The sequence below is a fragment of the Antedon mediterranea genome, chromosome 6 (assembly GCF_964355755.1).
Source record: "Antedon mediterranea chromosome 6, ecAntMedi1.1, whole genome shotgun sequence".
In the NCBI taxonomy this organism is placed as follows: Eukaryota; Metazoa; Echinodermata; class Crinoidea; order Comatulida; family Antedonidae; genus Antedon; species Antedon mediterranea.
The window spans coordinates 19,802,668-19,824,167 of record NC_092675.1 but is presented as its reverse complement, the minus strand read 5'-3'; the positions used below and the strand labels follow the sequence as shown (position 1 = coordinate 19,824,167).

The following is a 21,500-nucleotide window of genomic DNA, read 5'->3' as shown; positions in this document are numbered from 1 at the left end:
AGGACGTAGACGCAATGTAAAGTAAGTTGACCAATGACAAGCGACAGTATGAATAATCCATTGCTTGTGATTGGTCAAATCACTTACATTGTGCTTACGTTCTTGCATTGCGTCTCTAGTTGAAACCAAGCATAACAAAGCGATGATATTATGGTTAAGCTTATTGTAATGAACTACTACATTTTAATGATACGATTTGTTTTCAGCAGTGAAAGATGCCTGCATTCTTTTATGTTATTCATTGTATTTCTGTTCACATACTACTGTAGATTATTGTTGTATTTTCATCACTCACAATAATTCATTTTAGATTGCTTAGGTTCTGTAAGACTCATCGTCATTATCATCTCAGATCATCACGGTTTTGTCTTCATTTTTAGTTTTTCATTTCTTAAATCATCACCAATTTTTTGATTATTATTTTGTTCAGTTTTCTAGACTTCATTGACATAATAGATTTAAAGATCGATTTCCCATTATTCTTGTCAAAAGAACTATAAATGATCACTTGTTTCATTTATTTGATTTCTATTAATATGCACATTGGTATTAATTTCAATTATGTAAATAAATAATTGAATAGTCTGTAATGAAAAGATTGATCTTTAAGCATTACCAACATGAATTTAAAAGTTTAGATTTACGATTAAATCACTGAATTGATAAATCTAAGAAAGAATACCACTTTAGCTCAAACATAATGCTGTTTCAGGTGTGAAAATGGTGATTTTAATGGCAAGTAAGAAATAGACATCTTTCAAATGTTATATTTCAAATGATATATACAGCAGGACCCCTATTTAGGAGACATCAAAAGTGTGTACTGTGTTAAAAATACACTGCCACCTTATTAATTTCAAGTTAAATGTTCCTTTAATAGCAGTTTCTCCTGAATAAATGTTCCAAAAGAGGGATATGTTACTGTATAACCTCAAGGGAAACACCTTTGCCAAACCATGTTCCCATTTTGTAAAAATTAAGAATCTCCATTCATCATAGATGAAACTTGGTTTTAATGGTATTTTTGTGATAAGAATAATGTTTAAAATATTTGATAATAAACTTTAATATAGGTACTAATATCATTAATATCAATAAATCGCATTAACAATATTCCACAAATGTATCTATAATATTTACATACATTTCTAGTAAAGTAAGGTTTGCAATACAACATTTGTTTTCAAAAGGAAATAGAGTATTTTTGAGAATGTCTTGATGTTTCCGTTGTTATTCTACTACCGTCTTCTGGAGAAACTTCAAGCCATTTTCAACCATATATTATAAACATATGGTGTACCGCAAACCTAACATTACTATTGTTTACTTATAATGCAATCTTTTAAACAACATAAATTTCATATCAATAATAATAAAAATATATTGCAATTAATATTTTAGTAATTCTGTAAACATTAATTATATCATTGCTATTTTAGTTTTAACATGCTCTGATTTCTAAAAATGAAGTCTACTGAAAGTAGTTGATAATAATGTTTTCGTTTATTTTTTTATTGATCATAATTGGTCTGTTGCAAATGTTGTCATGGTTATGATAATTCTTATAATCTTTTCATTTGTAATCTTATAAATTTCTCTTCTTTTCTCTTGGTATTTGCTTACTTTTCACTTCATTTTTTTGGTGTTTCATCAGTGAAGGGACTGAAATATACAAATCAAAGCGAGGTTGGTGAATCAATACCCTTGGAAGAAAACGGGAATTCATCTGGTGAGTGCTGCTGGACTTCTACTCATCCTCACATCATCAGAATTTATCTTTATAAACTTCCAAAAATAAGCTCTGACAACTAACAGCTAATTGTACAGTGGTATATCTAGGAGAAAGTTTGTGTTGATAACTGTAGGGATGTAAACATTCAAAATTCCCTTGGTTATTCCTGCGAATTCAAAATCTGTGGTATCATAAAGATAAGATATTTTAAATGTTCATCTTCTCTTTCAGTCTATTCTTTCCCTTTACTGTCCCACCCCTCTCACATCCAGACTAGATATACCACTGACTGCATGCTTCACCATCATTAGTGCATCAACATGTTTATGTAAATTATTATGAATGAGATCAACTTAATATGACACCAACTGTCATTCAGTGTTTAAGATAATTTATACTTAAAATATAAAGTACACATTCTGGCGTGTATGGTTAAATTGCTACCTATTTGAATTTATTTAAATTGGAGATATTTTATTATGAGAAAAACTCAATTGTATAAATGTCAGTTATAGTGATTTACATTCTAAATCATAATGTAGTACTATTAGTATATTCTAATATTGTTTTCCCTGCCTATACATCTTCATATTTACTTATGTTAAGCTAAAAGTATAAACTCTTCAATATCATGTTTAATTGATTTAAACTTGAAAAGAACATTTTACAGATCATAATGCAATTAAACATGAATTTAAACTATTATTACTTCTACTATTAAAAAATATATATATTTTTGTAGGCCTATATTTAAAAATTTTATTCTCAAAATTTCTGACATTTCTTTAAATCTGGCATTTCTAAATCTATATTAGTGGCAATCATAGCATCTAGAATAGTAAATATAACATTGGTAAATTAACATAACTTAATATACAATATCTACAATAGTGTAAAGGTGTAGTTTTATAGTAAATAAATATGTTTATTTTATAGAAAACATTTTTTCTTTTTGAACATCATTAAAACATGAAAACAAGTATAAATTGAACACTCCTTAACAGTTTTATAATAATTTACTTGCTGACACAGTGAATTTCCAGCCTCAATTATTTTTATTTAAACTGTCAGGAAAAATTTGAAATTGCGGTAAATAAGATGGCAATAAGAGTATGTTGAAATGTCTAGCAAATTGTTAATAATGACTTGTTACAAATTATCCTGAGTTGAAGTCAATTTAGTTCTCTCATTCATTCCAAATGTATAAAGTGTTATTCTAATTGCATAAACTAAAAGTCATGTTTTGTATAAGAAACACTTAATGGGATAAACAATTATTTCTCAAGAAAAGAAAAAACACCCCTTGAATTTAAAATGAAATCAACTTTAATTAGTATATTCATAGATATATTATTTCTATGGTATTTCATTATAACAAGCATTTAGGCCGAAAGGTTTTGACCGGTTTTTTTTGGAAAATAAAGAATTCTTATATGAATTTCTTCTTTCAGCAGTTTTTTTTTCTTGAGATAATATTTTATTTATTCAAATAAATCTTATCAAAACAAGCACTTAAGTTTTAAGCAAAAATCATTACCATACTTAATATAGTAATCATCCTTGCACCTGGAGGTTATACCTCATAGCATGATATTAGTAATATTCATCCATCTATGTTTCTTCATTTTATTCATCTATCTACCCTGACATGAAAGACACCCCATCTGTCTCGGGCATATCGCTGCGTATGTATCAAATTTAGAAGATTTTTTATTTTGTTATTTAAAGTCTTGAATGAGTTTGTTGAAATTTTTTTTAGTTGTCAGCATCCTGAACTCCAGATCATTTTTGTATCATGTGGTATTGGTCGCCATACCAGAAATTATGCAATTATTTTGGCATTAAAAACATCCCGTTTTTTTGTTTTGCTTTAAAATGTAAAAAATATAGACCATTTTTGTTGAACTTAAAATAAATCTGTAACAATGGAAAAAACAAAATATTATTATTATATATATTATTATATAGTACCCACAGCATTGTCATTTTTTTCAGTAATTTGCCTTTGGATTTATTATTATATAGTATTATACTAATTATTTTTTTCTGTTTGAATCCAAAACTAAATTTGTAAAAAAAAAACGATGACAAAAATAACCAATGATTTAATAATTTTTTACTCATTTTCTTTAACCATTGACAGATGATGATATTTTGAGTCAATTAAATGGTCTATTAAGACATGATCCATGCTTTACAAAACATTGCTGCTAACTTGTTTTCAAGCGCATTTTTTTGAAGAATTAAAAAATATTTTTATTTGTAACATATATGCATTATCAATCTGTAGTTGGTTTATAAGTTATGACATTAATAGTTGCTTTCATTGCAGATTATTCCATTGTGTGTATAACTGTGTTTGTTTCCAAACCTGTGTCTTCCCATGCTCTCCGGTTTATGCTCTTCCCATCACATGCGCTTTTGCCTATCACATGACATTTTATATTTGTAGCATCGTTATCATATATTCATATTTATTCATAATTATTATGTTTTATTTACAGTGATTTACTTATTTCATCTACAGGATTATGTTATTCATTATGTGACATGCACTGCCATTTTCTATTTTGCATATTCACTATTATCATGAATATTTAGTACTATTATTATGAATATTCATTTATGTTAAGAAAATCATTAATGTATGTTACTTTGTATGTACATGTTTGTTGAATATGATATGTATATAGGAATATTTACATTTATTATCTATATTAATTATGAATGTAAATTATATAATGAATATTCGTATTTATGAATAGTTTTATTCAATGTGAATATTTAGTTATGGATATGTTTGTAAGTTATATTTATTCATTTAAAATTATTATAATTTATTCCATCTTGTATTCTTTTACAGGTTGTATTATTATTTGTTGTTTCTTTTGTGATTTTTGTTTTATTTTAATGCCATATGTTTTTTTTTTAATTCAATGAGTTTCTTTTTGGTGAACATTTCATTACAATAAATTGTTATCTGTTCCAATAATGTGTAAAGGACCACCACCATCTCTACTTGACTAAACAGTTACTAATAACTGTTTTGTTATTTAGCATTATTTGAAAGTTTTTTTTTCATTATCTAGTGTTAGAAAAGTATATGGTTTATTTTTCAGAGGTCATAGGTGAATTAGATTAAATACATTGGTATACTGTTTAACAGTATTTATAAATTTCTAACTATTAACACACACACACACACACAACAATTTTGTTTTCATAACCACCTGTATGTATATATTATGTATGTATAACTTATGTTACTTTATTCAAGTAGGTGTGGTGTTTTTTATTTTTTTAATAAATCGGATAAAAAAATATAAAATAATAACTAATAAAGCAATTATAAGAATTAATTTCCAAATTTTTAAAACATTTTTTATTTAAAAATTATTTACCGGTATAAGTTTTCTAACAGCCTATTTTTAAAACATCATGGATGTTTTTTATAGTTATTCTTATCTATCAATTTATTTCTTTTCATAATGAGAAGTATGAATGCGTTTTTGGCTTAAACTTTGACCTTTAGTAATGTCCTAATTACATATGCAGAACTTTACTTTCCATGTCAACTTATCGACATCTTTCACATTTCAGAACATCTCGGCAACTTGGCATCAACTTACATGTAAATTAAAGAGCTTGCCAATATCCAAACGCTAAAAAACCTACCGTTACAGCTCTTACATAAATTAAAGATACCGAAGAGCAAACCGTTTTGCACAGTTGTCTGCAATAAAGACGTATGAGTACAAGAAGTTTACATAATGGCTAAAACTTATTCCAAAATACTTAAAATGCTTTTAGTTATATTACACCTCTTAGATCGGATTGTTATAAAACGTCGCAAGAAACCCTTTACTATCGGTATTTTTTTTTTCAATTACCATTTCTAAATTTATCACAAACATACATATACCAACACTTTAAAAAAAAAAATGTTTACTAAATAAAACATCTTTGAATCGGGTTTATTGGTAATTTGTTGTTATAAGAAGAGAAAGATTATAAGATAAGAAATAAGAAGGTATATGATTTTTTGGTTTTATTTCAATTGCTTTTTTATTAATGATTTATTTATTCAGTTGTTTTTTAACCGTCTTTTATTATTGTTAAGCTCAAAATAATTTCCTAAATAATTCTTTCAAAGGTGATAAAAACATTTTCTTTTTCACATATATTTCATTTAAAAGTATTTTTTACTTTATATTGTATTTATCAATTTTATTTAGGTTCTTGTTCAGTTTACACATGTAACCTTCGACAGTCTGGGGTCACTATTGGTAGGTCAGGGGTCACCATTGATACCAGCACACTAGAATTCTTGATAAATATGTTGTATTTTAACTGTGTACTTATAGAAAATTAACTAGTAACCCTGTAGGTCGCTAATCCTATAATTAATTTGCATGTGTTGCATTAATTCAATGCATATTCATGTGTGTAATTTGCATATTCATAGCTTTTATTACATTGCAAATCTACATTTAACATGGTTAGAATGGATTCACATTAAAATAATAAAATTCTTTAAAATTAATAAGTTCCAAATACTATAATAATACCGTTTAAAGTGGTAATTTATATTTATGAAATCATCAAACAAAAAATATACTGGTACTCATGGTAACTATTAAATGTAAAATTAATTACAAAAATAATAAGTCTTCAAATTAAAAAAATAGTTTTGCAGCATAAATAAATAATTAAATTTGTATGTCATGCGGGCACAGATAAAATCATTTAATTTTGAATACTGTATTTGCTAATATTGCTGTATTTATTAATATTAATTTCTCAAAAAGAAATTTTAACTTTCATATAAACAACCTCTCAAGATTTAACTTAGTAATTTTATGGATTTAGAGGTATGCCATTATTCACTTTATTCTGTATTTTGTGAACTATAAATAGTATAAAAATAAAATCAATTCTATTCACATTTTGCAATAAATGATTGTGATAAGTACATGTTTTAGTGCATGTAAATATATGTATAGGTAGATGATGATACAGTGTCAAATTGAATGATTTTGTAGAATTTAAAGATAAAATTTTCTCCATGTTGATCACCCCCTTTAAGCCTCACATCAAACAATGTGTTTGACGCCATTTATGCTATGCCTAAAAATAGTAATTACAGTTTTTATGTGAATGTTAGATGTTTTAAGCATGTATGTTAGTAGGTCTAATATTATTAGGGATCATATTAAGATTGTTTAGTTTAGTATTTATTTTATATATTATATTTTTAATTGCAAACGCAAACATATTTTCACCTTTTTGTGTATTTAGAACCTAATATATAAGTTGATATTGTACCAGATCGATTATCCCATTATTATAGATATTGTTGAGAAGTCCTTATTTTATACGGTCAAATTATAACATCAGTTAAGAATAGAAATTATGATTTGAAAAGGGTTTGTCAGGATTTTGTAAAAAACATCAAAATGTATATTTAGTTTTTACAATTTTAAATATTGTAAACTCACATCCTGTTTAATGCATGGTATACCCGTTATTATTAGGCCTATTATTATTGATTGTTATTGATTGTTATTGAGGTAAAACTATATACCTAAAAGGGAAATCCCTTAACAACTGAATTAATTATGTTCTACCTGAAAACCTAGCTTAATATAATATATACTAATTTCTTTCCAAGAACAAGAAAGGCCAATAACAAGGCTAATAATTGTATAAAAGCTTTAAAGACTCACCTACCTTAAACTACACCTACACAGCCTTTAACAGGCACACACAATCCTAGTACCACAAAATACCCACAATCCTTCACAACACACCCCCTAATACACTAAGGTATTGCTTGTTATTTATACTACTATGTTTACTAATGCTTGATTTTTGCCCACTTTGCCTTCCATAGTCTTGCATGAGACAGGGCCATACGACAGCCGTATGGGAAGACGAAAAAATCGGCGAGGTAACATTTTTAAAGTGACTGCTGTGATATGATTGGCCTAACATGGATGTCTTTTTATTTCTTTATACTAACATGGTTGTTATTTTTCTATTCTCCTATTTTTAAGAGTAAATTTATGTTCACACAGACAATGAACAGATATTTCAAGTCAGATTTTTAAAGAAAAAGTTAATATGTTAAAATCCGGCACAGTCACACTATTAAAGGCATATCTTCCATAGCAAATACGTATGGGTTTTTTTTATTGAATTTATTTTAATTTTATTGAAATAAATGCTATAAAATATAAGAAATGCTTTCGATAATTTTATTTTAATTTTAACTATTCTTCAGTTAATTGTTGTATGAAAACTTTTGTCTTTAGATATTTATACAAATGCAAATTATTTGAAAATTATAAAACAAAAAATCATTTTTAGTTTACGGAATCACTTTGATTATTATAAAACTGTAAATCATGAGGCTGTGTGAACATATTATTAGTAGTTTTTATCATCCTTGTAGTGTAATAAATGTCTATATATATTTATATAATGTGTCTACATACACATGCATACTAAAAACCATAGTGTAGTCATATCTCAATGCGTCATCTAATTTCATGCACATTTTTTTGTTCTCTTTTTTTTGTGTGTGCACCTTTTCCCAGTCACTTCAGGTTAAATCGCTAACTTCATCGGTCATTTTTATTCCTAACAAAAATAAATACATTTTTAAAAAATCATAAAAATATTGAATCTCATTTTCAATTTTTTCATCTATTTGTAAATATGAAGTCGGTTTTTACTAACATTTTTGTTATATATAAGTGGATTTTGGTGGAAATAAATTTAACATAATTCTTAGTTCAAGATCATTTGTTTCGGTTTGACAGCCTTTTCTTGAGTCATGTTACCACAGTCATCCTAAATTGAGGTTCTTTTATATCATGGTAATTGTATATAATTTTATTTTAAAATTTGTTATGGTTTATTGTCTTTTATACAAACATAGACATCATTGGTAAAACTATGAGGGAATTCAGTCATTCACTCAGGCACCTTAACTTTAATCATTAACTTTAGACCTCTCATCCATGGTGTTTTTGACATGTTCATAAACCTATATGCTGTATATATAATCATAGAGATATTATAATATCTCTATGATACAATAAATCAGTTTTTTGTTTTCTAAACATAAATTATTAATAGTTTTTTATCCTGTGTGATAGTTCTTGGGTCTTGTGAAAAAATTAGATGACAGAATTTAAAAGTGTTCTTCTAGAAATTTTATAATGTATTTAGTGACTTTGTAATTTGTCATTGACATTATTATATTTTTTCAATTACCGTATATAATTGTCTTAAAATGAATAATAAAATGGATACTGTAAAGACACATTTGATATAATAATTGAATATTAGTAATAAAGAAGTGCGGCATATCTAGTATTCTATAATTTATTGCATTTCATTATATTATTGCAATTATTATATTAATATATTTTATAGGAAAATAAGTTTATTTTTGTACTATTTTTAGATTATTAATATAATTGTTTTTTTACAATTGTTTTGCAAGATATATTAAGAACTATACTTTTAACAATTTTGCTTTTCAACCAATAGGGTTCTTTTGCAAATGTTCTTACCATTATAAAAATATATTTACTTTTAAAAACTTTTACTTTATACAATTATATAACTGACACATTTTAAAAGCAGAGCGCATTTTATTCTTTTTAAAACCGAAAGTTAAATTTATAACCATATTCATTATAAAAATATTTTTATATTTATAAAACTAACTATATAACAGATTATAAAATAATTTTCTTGATTATAAAATAATTTTCTTGATCTCAAAATCTTTAGAAAAGTAAATCTGGTAGGATTCAAACTTTCGACCTCTCGCTTACAGACTAAGTAGCATACAAACTCCTTTATTGTTGCATCTTTATCATGTGGCTTCTTTTCTTTAGCTTCGCCACAAAAAGCTGTAGAAAAAAATGATCGTATATATAAACAAAATGGTCGCAGTCACGCCTCTGCCGGGAAAAGATATAGGTACGGAGTACTTTCACATATTCCAATGGATGTGAGCTTTTCGGCAGCATCAGGCAAGTCCAGACTATTGACAAAATGGTTTTACTTCATTGCTTGCTGCGGTGCATGCTGGTCAGGTGGTCAGCGGTGAATAAAATGGTGCACTTTTATCAATCATATTGGCATGTATGAATTGTTCGTCGTTAAAATTTAAGAACATCAAAATTTGTATTTGATAATTCTGTTTTAATCTACTTTACCATAAAAACTTTTATTTTGTACCGTACACTAATTTTAAGATCAGCAAAAGTTTTTTTAATTTATTTTATGGAAACAATAACATTGTTGCTTGTTTGTTATACTGGTATCATGATTTTGAGTCCATCCTGGAAAAAATTGTTTCTCTCATTGTCTTCCATCATTTGAATGGGACGAGGTTTGTCACTTTTTGTATATTTTCTGCAGCAAGTTAAGAATAGCACATTGGCGCATGCAACAATCTTGGAATATGGTTTCAGTTTTTTATCAGAATATTTTTAATTATCATGCACTTAACATACATAACAACAGCTAATTTTTTTTTTCTGTATTTAATCGATTGTTAATTAATTTAACCTAAATAAATATATCAATTGATCACTACCAAATAAAAAAATAAATGAAAATGATATGAAACTCAGTCCCAGTCAGAGGGCTGGTTTGAATATCATTAATGGTTGGACATCATTGTTTTTTTTGTGTTTTTTGCTGCATGATGTTGTATTTTAAATATCTTCAAAATGAAGTTTAATTTGATTGTTGATTGAAATTTGGATCCAAACACCTTGTTCTTTTGGGGAAAAGACCATGAAGAGTAGAATAATTATTTACACCGCAAACTCACTTTTATAACCTTTATTTTTTTATTATGAATACTTTTTAAATAATTGATAATTTCATTGCTATTACCCAATCACACAGCTATATTTTTAACTTTTAAAAAGTAAAATAAGTAGATTTCAACCCTTTTTATGTATGAATATGATTGCCAGAAGGTCTATCCTTAGAAATTCTACCTATACTAGAAATTAAAAACCGTTTGTATTTAATTCCTTTTAAAAATATTGTTTTTTTGTATGTATTTTAAAAATAAATTACATAATATTCTTGTTTGTGTTCTCTTTACTTTACTGTATTTATATAGTATACCTATTTGTTTTTGTAAAATTAAGATGTGTTATATACTGGTAGTTATTAGATAAATTGTTTAATTATATTTTCTTCAGAAATGTTGTTATGATTGTTTAAGCAGGTTTTATGTAGTATTTGCACGGTATTATCGGGCAGCACGCAGAATCATTGATGCTCGTTTTTCCCGCAAATTAACCCCAAGCCGTTTAGGCTCTATTTATAAATTCAATTTAGACGTGTTTTTTTTTTCCAGAATAAAAACTAACAAGTTAGTTTTCTTTCAGATTTTTCATGGCATGTTGGTCGGTACATCACCAGGTTTTTTCTGTGCAAGGTTCAAATCTGTACCTTGTATTGTTAGATAGTTTTCAATTATATGCACATTAAGCTATGTAGCATGCATCATCCGAATTTCATATCACATTTTATTTGTAAAAATGCATGGTACTTGTAAGATGTCACCTCTCCTATATTTTATGGATTCTGATCCAGATCCTATTTTTGTTAAATATAATTTTTTTCAGAGCCATGTTGTAAGTGGTGGTTTGAAGAAAATGAATATTTTATATTGTAATTTTTTTTATTGATATTTTAATTATCAAAATGATTTGTCTCTGTTACAAAGTAATTACTTTTATATATTATTATATTGTATTATTTATATTTTCAGTATTTTAAAACTATTTTACATAAATATATAATTTAATCTATAATAAATCCAAAGGAAAATTACTGAAAAAAAATACAATGACTAAATCTAAATGGAGATAAAAATAAAATAGGCAAAAACTTAAATCTAAGAAGTAAAACAGCCAGAAAGAGAATGCCAAGCCATTGGAAAACTAAATAAAATGATGTTGATCTGTTTGGCGATTCAAAGTGATTTGTACAAAATTTAACATCAACATTCTGCATATAAGCAGATTTTCATCCTTATATAAAGATTATCTGTGTATTCATTTTTCAGTGTTATTATTTTTTTTTAAATATTTCACATTGGATTTAAAATGAATGTTTAAAATTTTGATTTAATTTATTTTCGTTATACAATTGTCTTCCTGTACTTACAGGTACATTGACATTTCCCGACCTCAAGACTAATGGCATGTCCCAACATCAATCAAGGTGAGAATTAATGACAAAAAATTAAACAATTTTTCAGTAATATAATAATTACTTTGTCGACTAACCTTACTCCAAAATTTGGTTTAATTTTTATGGAAAATGGTCTACAGTATATGGGTATACCGACCCTACTGTAGTCATTACTGTGCTTGTGTAGCCCATTCATGAACCTGAATCCTATTTTCAGGGGTCCTGTGCTCAAGTCAACACAGTATGTTTTTTATATTATTAGTTTAATATGCTTTTCATATGTTCAGTTTCAGTCATGTTTTTAGATTGTATTTTAGTCTACCCAATACTAATATTTGTAAGAGTATTTTCATTCAGTCAAAAATCAATTCACAGAGCAGTAAGTCCTAAATAGAATCATAATGTGCCCAACACTTGTTTATATATTATTTCTAGTGTGTAAATTTATTAATTTCATTTTGTAAGATTTGTTTTTGAATATATTATTTTTTAGAAAAAGGATAAACCGTAACCGTTGTGGTTTCTCCTTAAGGGGAGGAGTTTTACGCCCCAAAAATTACAGTATTGATAAAAGGTTTGATGGAAAAAAGGAAACTAAAATGATAATATTATAATACTGTATGCAAAGCACTGTTAATTTGAAAGGTAAATGGGAAATAATCATCAAAACAGCTTGTGTAACGCCATGTAAATACTGTAGTCAACACTTTAAAAAAAGTTTTAAAATTTATAAAAACAAGAATTTGGGACGATGAAGCTGTAATTGCACTCTGGATTTTTTTAGTAAAACTTACTGACCAAATAGTAAGTTTTTGCAAAATTGCTTTTCAAACAGCATACAGATTATTAAGTCTTGACTTCGAATATACATGTGTGCGTGTTACTGCAATTATTTTGATTTTCAATCACCATGCCAACCGAAATGGGTTTGAAAGCCTTTATAGCTGACATCATATAAGTAGGTCAGAACTGCACTAATTACTACCTCCCAATATCAATCTCTGTCATGTAATTGATGTCCTATATTATTTTTTAAGATTTCAAGTATGTGTATATAAACACATTATTTTAATGGAAAGCGATAATGGTGAAGTAATAATATAATAATGTGTGAGGATGAGAGAATTTGGGAGTGAGTGAATGGTATGTCATGTGCGTATCAAGCAAAGGAGTCAATTGGACCGATTTTCAATTTCGCATATCTTTCTTCTTTATACTGTTTAAACTATCAGTATTTGAAAATGTAATAAATTAATAGAATAGAAATATTTATTATGAAAATATATTTTGCAAATAAATGTAAAGGTTTGTGGTTAAACGCAATTGGTTTAAAAAAAAAAAAATATGCAAGCAATAATGCTATTGCTTTTTATTACTGGCTACTAACCAAAGGATTTGATCAATGTTTTATTTATATTTTCCACGGTTGATTGATACTAATAATGATTATAAATAATAAAACTGTACCCACACAGGTATTCACCCACCCTTCTGATATAATATACTGTAAGGCCTTCCTATATTTAGAATAAGCATCAAAGAAAGTGATGCATCTTAAAATGCTGGACTGGACCTAATGTCAAACATTTAGTCAACTCAAAGGGAGCAAATGACCCATTTTTATGTTTAGAGGGATGTGTTTCGTTGGGAGTTGGGGGCCACTCAAAAGAGATCCTGTAGCAATACATTTTTAAAGCATAGAGTGTGTCATTTAAATGTTTAGTTTTTGTTTACTTTTTATATGGAAAAAAATGAATTGAATCATTATAATAACTTGGCAATAACTTCTTATTTTAAACCCATTACCCATGATGCTTTGATACTACAGAACCGTGTCCAGGAGGCCTCAAGTGGGTGTTGTCAAATCAAATTACTATTCTAAAAAAAGAAGACGGTGGGTTGAAGATTAGTGTGCAGTGGACTAATTTCTCATAATAATGTTAATATTAATCTTATACCATGTGATCTAATCTTAATCTTATATATCATGTGATACTTCTAATCTTAATCTTATCTTATACCATGTAATACTTCTAATCTTACATTGAATACTTCATACTATTATATACTAAATCTTATGTTTCTATAATTCTTACTTTCTTACTTTCTTAAAATAATCAAAGATTCAAGTTTCAATCTAAAGTGGATGATCAATCTAATTAGACTTGAATTATGATGATCTTAATTCACAGACTGATTCATTTTCAATCTATTAGATTGAAATGTAATCTCATTTGCATTGAAATTTGTTTTCTTTTTAAACAGTCCACATGGATATTGTGTAATATTATTGGCCATCCTGCCCATGTTTTAGGCTTAACAACTTGAATTATGATGATGTTAATTCACAGACTGATTCATTTTCAATCTATTAGATTGAAATGTAATCCTCATTTGCATTGAAATTTGTTTTCTTTTTAAACATGGTGTCTCTTCTATGTTAGGTGTGATTGCACGTTTCCTAATAAATAGCCCATATATAATCTTATTTTCTTTTTTTAAAGATACACAATATTGGATGTTGTGATATCAAGGTGTTTTGATAATGTTATAGTAAACAATCTGCCATTTTATTACTCAAAGGACAAAGTTGATCAATTGATATTTGATGCTATAGTAGTACTTCTTAGTTGAAGAAATCCACACGACAAAGATTTGATTTATTTCTGATAATTTCTAACTTTTAAATGCTTTTCCATATATATTTTAGCCTGCTGTATGTATGATATGAAGTCATCAATTAATGTTTCTATCTTCCATATGACAAAAATATTCGATACTAGAAATTTTTTCAATAAAATTATTGTCCCACTTTAAAATAGTCTCATCCACTACATTGTTAGTATTAAATAGATTCACACTGGTACAATGTTTCAACTAATCTATTTATAATAATCTTAAAACATTCAAAATACGAAACAAAAGATATAAAATATAGAGATAAATTAAATTATATACTAATAATTAATTATTCTGGTTAATTTGATTTGAATAGTTATTTTTAGCTATTGAATAGTTCAGGCAAGTTTTTAAAGTAATGTTTTGTGTTTGGCAGTAAGGTAGTGCACAGAATTCTGGGAAGGGTGGCGTGTGAAAAGTTCTGTTTCCTTTTTGATCTTTGCCATACATGTTGTTTTCGGTCTTCCTTTCAAAAATTTTTACAAAAATTAAAAAAATTTAAAAAAGTTTGTTTTTAGTACTTGAGCTAGTATAATGTTTGAAGATTTAAAAAAATTTAAAGTTAACTAAATTGAACAATTTATAAGAGCTATTGCTTTTTAATATGATTTAATATACAGATTTTGGTTTAAGTTTTATTCGCCAGTATAATGTTTTTGATGCGTTAAATGTTTGATTTATAAGATGATGATTTAGATTACCATGTCTAATATAGCATACACTGCTGTGGTCTTACTAGATGCTAAAATAGTATTAATGTTGGTTGGTGTTATTAATTATTGCATTTTTCCTTTTGATTGATAACTAAACAAACAAGTGTGTAATTCATTTGTTAGAAAGCAAATGCTTTTAGTATGGTTGGTAATTATTATGGTAAAATAATGTACAATGTCTTATGGGAACCAGCTTGCATAGATAAATGTTTATTATATCTTGGTTTCCACTGTAAAATATTGTTATACATCTTCTCTTAATTATAATAATATACTCTGTGTCTTTGATTTCATCATCATTATATTCACATTTAAGAAATAATCATTATCTTCCTATGAAATGGTTTATTCTTTTCTCTTATTTCAAAATTGAGCACTATTAACACAAGGTTTATCATACACATTAGTACCAGTTTCCTTATTAATGTTGTTCTAATTTTGGATTGTTGACACTAGCATGATCCATAATCATGTTATTATGTTAACATCATAACCTTGTCATTGTCATTATAATTGTTATCTTAATTTTGTCCTCTAGCATCATGAACAATATTATAAAAAATGAACAACATCAGAATCATACCATTTTTTTACTCCAGTAAAATTATCTTATTTTTTCTTTTATCCATTAGCAATGGTTCTAGTCCCAGCAACAAGGGTCAAGATACCAATTCAGAGAGTGACGAGATTTTACTAGACACAACAGGAATGTTTCACTGGACACCAAGCAGACCGATCCACAGTACCGTTGTAGTAAGTCTGAAATTTAAAGAACACATTTATACCCAGTATCTAATCATAGAGGTAGCTCCAGTGATCTGCAATAGTAAAATATCATGCATAAGGCATTTTCTACACTAGCAAACTTATTAGTTGGCAAACTGAGTCTGGCAAGAAAAGTTGTCTAAAGTTTGCCATTGTAGATAAAAGTTAGGCCAACTGTAGAAAACTAGTTTCCAAAGGTTGGGTTGTGCATTTTTTTGACAAACTAGTTTGCTGATGTTTGTGAACTGAAAATGACTTGGAACTTTAGTTTTAAAGAACTTCTACAAACTAAGTTTTGCTAGTGTATACTATATAAGTAGGTGTATATTATGATAAGTATCTGATATTAAATTATATTTTTCAACAAACTAAAACGATATATGTTTTATTATATTTTTTAGAAACGGGAAGAAGCAGCGAAGGATCCATCTCTAAATGGACACGTTGTTGTCTGTTTGTTTGGCGATAAAGACACACCGAAAGTCGGTTTGCGAAATTTTGTAATGCCACTACGTGCCAGCAACTTTCATTACCATGAACTGAAACCAATCGTGTTCATTGGCAATCTAGAATTCATATCACATGAATGGGACATGCTTAAGAATTTCCCAAAAGTGTATATATTGAATGTACGTAAACAATTATTGTACTCTATAACCCACTTCATAGTTTATTGTCATTTTCATTCAAAATGATTCAATATAGGTTTATCTACTATTGGTAAGGAAAATGTGCTTGCACAGTTTAGTACAGTAGTTGATCCTTTTCAATCAATCAATTGTTCGATTTATATAGCGCCATTCCAACATTTATTGCTCATGGCGCTGTAGAAAAAAATCAGAAAAGGTGAGTTTTGAGTAATGACTTAAAGTGACTCAATAATGATGTGTGTTTAATGTTCAAGGGTAGGTGGTTCCAGAGCCTAGGTCCAGAAGTAAATAAAGTATGGTACAATACAATTCAATATAGATGTTAGTCATATTGTAAATTACCCTATATTTTGACATTTAATATATTTCTAATGATGATATAATTGAAGTCAAAATTTGGAATAAATAATGCTTTTTATTTTTAGTGCATGATGTATGTAAATATATCTTTGTACTTGTATTGTATTGTACAGTATTCATGATATTTGATACTGAAACTAAGGGTTCTAAAGGGTTCTATTGTAATAAGGGAGCTTTTTCTATTAGCAGTAGTATCATTCTAATACTGAATACATAATATAGGTCGAGGCAATGAATATATATCAATTGGTTAAAAGTATATATTCTCCCGTTGAAATAACAATGTTACTTTGATGAAATTATATTTCTGTTATTTGTAGGGATCACCATTGAACCGTGCTGACCTCCGTGCCGTTAATGTCCATCTCTGCGACATGTGTGTGATTTTGTCCACGAACAATTTCTCGGTAGAAGACCAATCTCTGCAGGACAAGGAGACAATCCTGGCTTCGTTGAATATCAAAGCGATGACATTTGACGACACAGTGTCAATCCTGCAAGACAAAACACCAGGTGAAACCTCCACTTCCCAGCCGTCGGCTCCGATTCTCCGACACATTCCTATTGCTGAGGAGGAGGAGAGTGACGATGGCGAGGGAACAGAGGACGAGACTGTTTGGCTTCGTAAATCTGAGCATGCTGCTTATCCCACTTCTGGTACCCCATATTCTCTTTTCTCTTCTATAAATAGTAACAATGATGGTGAGTGTCTAATAACACCTGTCATTCTCACTTCAAACCTGGTTTCTCAAAATAAATGATTCAAATCATTTTAAAATCATTCTCTATGTGCATTGTAATTTACTAAAGCAATAGTCTAAGGCATACCCTAAGAAATATACATTTAATACTGTTATACTACAGCTAAACCCAGTACTTCATTTAAAGTATCAATATAGTATAGTGTTTATACTACAGCTAAACCCAGTACTTCATTTAAAGTATGAATATAGTATAGTGTTTATACTACAGCTAAACCCATTACTTCATTTAAAGTATGAATATAGTATAGTGTTTATACTACAGCTAAACCCATTACTTCATTTAAAGTATCAATATAGTATAGTGTTTATACTACAGTTAAACCCAGTACTTCATTTAAAGTAAGAATATAGTATAGTGTTTATACTACAGCTAAACCCAGTACTTCATTTAAAGTATCAATATAGTATAGTGTTTATACTACAGCTAAACCCAGTACTTCATTTAAAATATCAATATAGTATAGTGTTTATACTACAGCTAAACCCAGTACTTCATTTAAAGTATCAATATAGTATAGTGTTTATACTACAGCTAAACCCAGTACTTCATTTAAAGTATCAATATAGTATAGTGTTTATACTACAGCTAAACCCAGTACTTCATTTAAAATATCAATATAGTATAGTGTTTATACTACAGCTAAACCCATTACTTCATTTAAAGTATGAATATAGTATAGTGTTTATACTACAGCTAAACCTATTACTTCATTTAAAGTAAGAATAATTATTAGTGTTTTTAAAACTAATTAATTTCATATCATAAAGAAAAAATTATTTTCATTATACCTTTCAAAAACATTTAGTGCAGTAATTAAACATTTTATTCCAAATCCTAATACAGTATTACTATTAATACTAAAAATACCCATTTGGTTCATATTCATTCATTTTATTCTATCTATTTGATAAATACTCAATTTTTATAAGTAAAAATAATAATAATAATAATAAAAATCATTTTAAAGATAATAAGAAAAATTGCCAATATAATTTATGAAAAGTAAATTTTTTATTTAAATAATTTGTTTTATGATATTTAAATATTTCATCATGCACAAAAAATTATTTTACTCAAAGTACATGTCTATATTTTTAAGAGAATATATTTGAATTGTGGTAAGTTGCACATTTTGTTAACGAAAATTGTGAAATTATTTGGCGTAAATTTGTTGCTATTAGCGGGAAACCAGGAGTGAGTCTTTGTGCCATTTTCTCTTTTGACCTTTCACTTGAATTTTCTTCTTTCAACTTTGACCTCTGTTTTCACCTTTGACCTCTGTTTTCACCTTTTATCAATTGTTTTCTTCCATTACATGTTTCCGCATTTATCTTCACTCCACTTTATATACATTGCATGTCATAATGTTCCTTACTGAAACATAATTACTAATATAATGTGAATCAGATTTTGATACCAAATTGAATTTCTTTCATGATTAACATTTTTAATTTAAAATGTATGAAGATGCTGAGTGTATTAATTATGATCTTACAAATATTTAGGCCTTCCGCCCCTTCCTTATCTCAGCTTTTAATTCATGACTAAACACTTTCTGTGACATACAGTCACTAAATCAACTTAACAATTACATACATGCCAACACCGTTTTCGCCGGGAGACTCCCGTATTTTAGACTCACCCATCCGGCTTGTGCTCTCAGTTTTTCACATTTTCTCCCGTATTACAAAGATAACTGAATTTTGATGTACATGTGTGCTTTTCTGCATTAAAATAAAACAAAAAGGCGTACACACAAGCAAATTTACGATATTTAAGCCATTGTACAACCATCTACCATCATAAATTTTTTTTCTCAATGGAAAGGGTATTCCCCTCACATACCGCTTGTAACGATACACAACATAATGTAGGAGTTTACGCCTGGTGTGTTAGACCAGGTTTATTGGCAATGTGAAAGTGCTATTTGTCATAATTTTTATAACCAAACTTATTGTTAACTTACCAAATTTAAAACCATTTTTTAATATTTCAATTTGAGTAAAATATTACCGACAAACGTTATGCTTAAATAGATAAATATTTACGTATACTGTTTGAAATTTACATATCAACGTCGGCATTTCATTTTAACCCAAATGTTTGCTTTATTTATTTTTAATTTTAACATTTTAATAATGTATGAATATATTATTTGATTTAATAACAATAAATAACTTGTATTGTGAAACTTGAAACAATACGTACAAAATAACAACCCTTCCTTTATCCTTGCTTGTTTATCGGATTGATGTTGTTTTTTATTTAACACTTGAATGTTGTGTATTTAATGTCTGTGCATGCTTTAATGTTGTATGCTTTATGTTACTTTGATGTTTTTGCATCTTCAGCATGCTCAGAAAATACAAGCTGAATTGTCTCTCTGATTTCAATCAGTTATTTTAATAACCATAATGGTAATGGTTTTATGTACAAAACAATTTACAAACTTTGTCTGAATCTGAATTTATAAATAAATATTTTCATTCGTGTTTTAAATTTTAATTATGCTAAAAGAATATTAATATAAAATACACTCAATTTGAAGTACTGTATATATTTACTATTATTTTAAAACCCTTTTACAATCTATTACAGCATCTAAAACATCATTTCCATTTCAATCCAACCATTATAGACATTTACAATGTACTCTGACATCAAACAACACTGAATTATCACTTCTATTAATGTATTATATTAACAAAAGATTTTGATTTGTATTTAACAGATTTCATGCCTTCCGTATTGCCACCTATCCCAAGTAGCCCACACCAGCCACAGTTTGCTCGAGAACGCTGTGGATCAATGGTTGGAGCGAATGTCCCTATGATCACAGAACTCGGTAAGTTTACAACAAGTAGTTTTGGGCTCTCAATTTCGAACAATCTTGCTTGATTTTATTCAAAAATGTAAGTAAATAAGAAAGTAAGAACAAAAATCATAATCATGTGTACCTCCAGCTACTGACAAAATGCCTACACAAATATGAAAAAAAAATTAAGCATAGGATTAATTTAGAAGCCTGATTTGTACAGTACAAATAAACTCCATTGCCTAGCAAAACACTGGGACACACACCATACAAAATACCGGTTTTGATTTTTGATTTTTTCCAGGTCCCAGATTTTATAGATATCCACTGTATTAGATATACTGATAAAGAAATGCATTTTTTGTTTTCAAATTATGACTTTTTAAAATAAATCGATACCCTGTATGGTTCAGTTGAAGCATGAAGAATATGCCCCTGCGATACACACAAGTGTATTAACTAAGCAAGAGCCTAGAAACTTTATATTTTTTAATTAACTTTCAGTAAATGATAACAATGTTCAGTTTTTGGACCAAGACGATGACGATGATCCTGATACGGAACTATATATGACCCAACCATACGCTTGCGGAACTGCTTTTGCAGTGAGCGTATTAGATTCCCTTATGAGTGCAGTAAGTATTCTTTTCTTTATGGTAACTATAATAGTTTTTTTACTTCCAAAGCAACTTACCTTTATTGTATTCAATGCTTGATGTTAGCATGTTTGAATTTTCTGAAAATGGTATTTATATTGGCCAGACACCTATCTTGTTGAT

General features: G+C 27.9%; 1 protein-coding gene across 12 annotated transcripts in view; it reads left to right on the top strand.

The window, feature by feature from the left end:
- Positions 1 to 21,500, top strand: part of LOC140050886 (calcium-activated potassium channel subunit alpha-1-like) — a 103,470-nt gene that overhangs the window by 77,709 nt on the left and 4,261 nt on the right. For 5 of the 12 annotated variants that reach the window (XM_072095870.1, XM_072095873.1, XM_072095866.1 and 2 more), the window contains 10 exons: positions 1,655 to 1,729; positions 5,968 to 6,018; positions 7,626 to 7,682; positions 11,950 to 12,004; positions 13,803 to 13,868; positions 15,999 to 16,119; positions 16,533 to 16,760; positions 17,462 to 17,654; positions 20,638 to 20,751; positions 21,226 to 21,356. In XM_072095870.1, coding sequence (XP_071951971.1) covers positions 1,655 to 1,729; positions 5,968 to 6,018; positions 7,626 to 7,682; positions 11,950 to 12,004; positions 13,803 to 13,868; positions 15,999 to 16,119; positions 16,533 to 16,760; positions 17,462 to 17,654; positions 20,638 to 20,751; positions 21,226 to 21,356 — 1,091 coding nt within the window. The remainder of the gene's footprint in view (positions 1 to 1,654; positions 1,730 to 5,967; positions 6,019 to 7,625; positions 7,683 to 11,949; positions 12,005 to 13,802; positions 13,869 to 15,998; positions 16,120 to 16,532; positions 16,761 to 17,461; positions 17,655 to 20,637; positions 20,752 to 21,225; positions 21,357 to 21,500) is intronic. The other 7 variants (XM_072095869.1, XM_072095871.1, XM_072095876.1 and 4 more) reach the window with 7 other exon arrangements.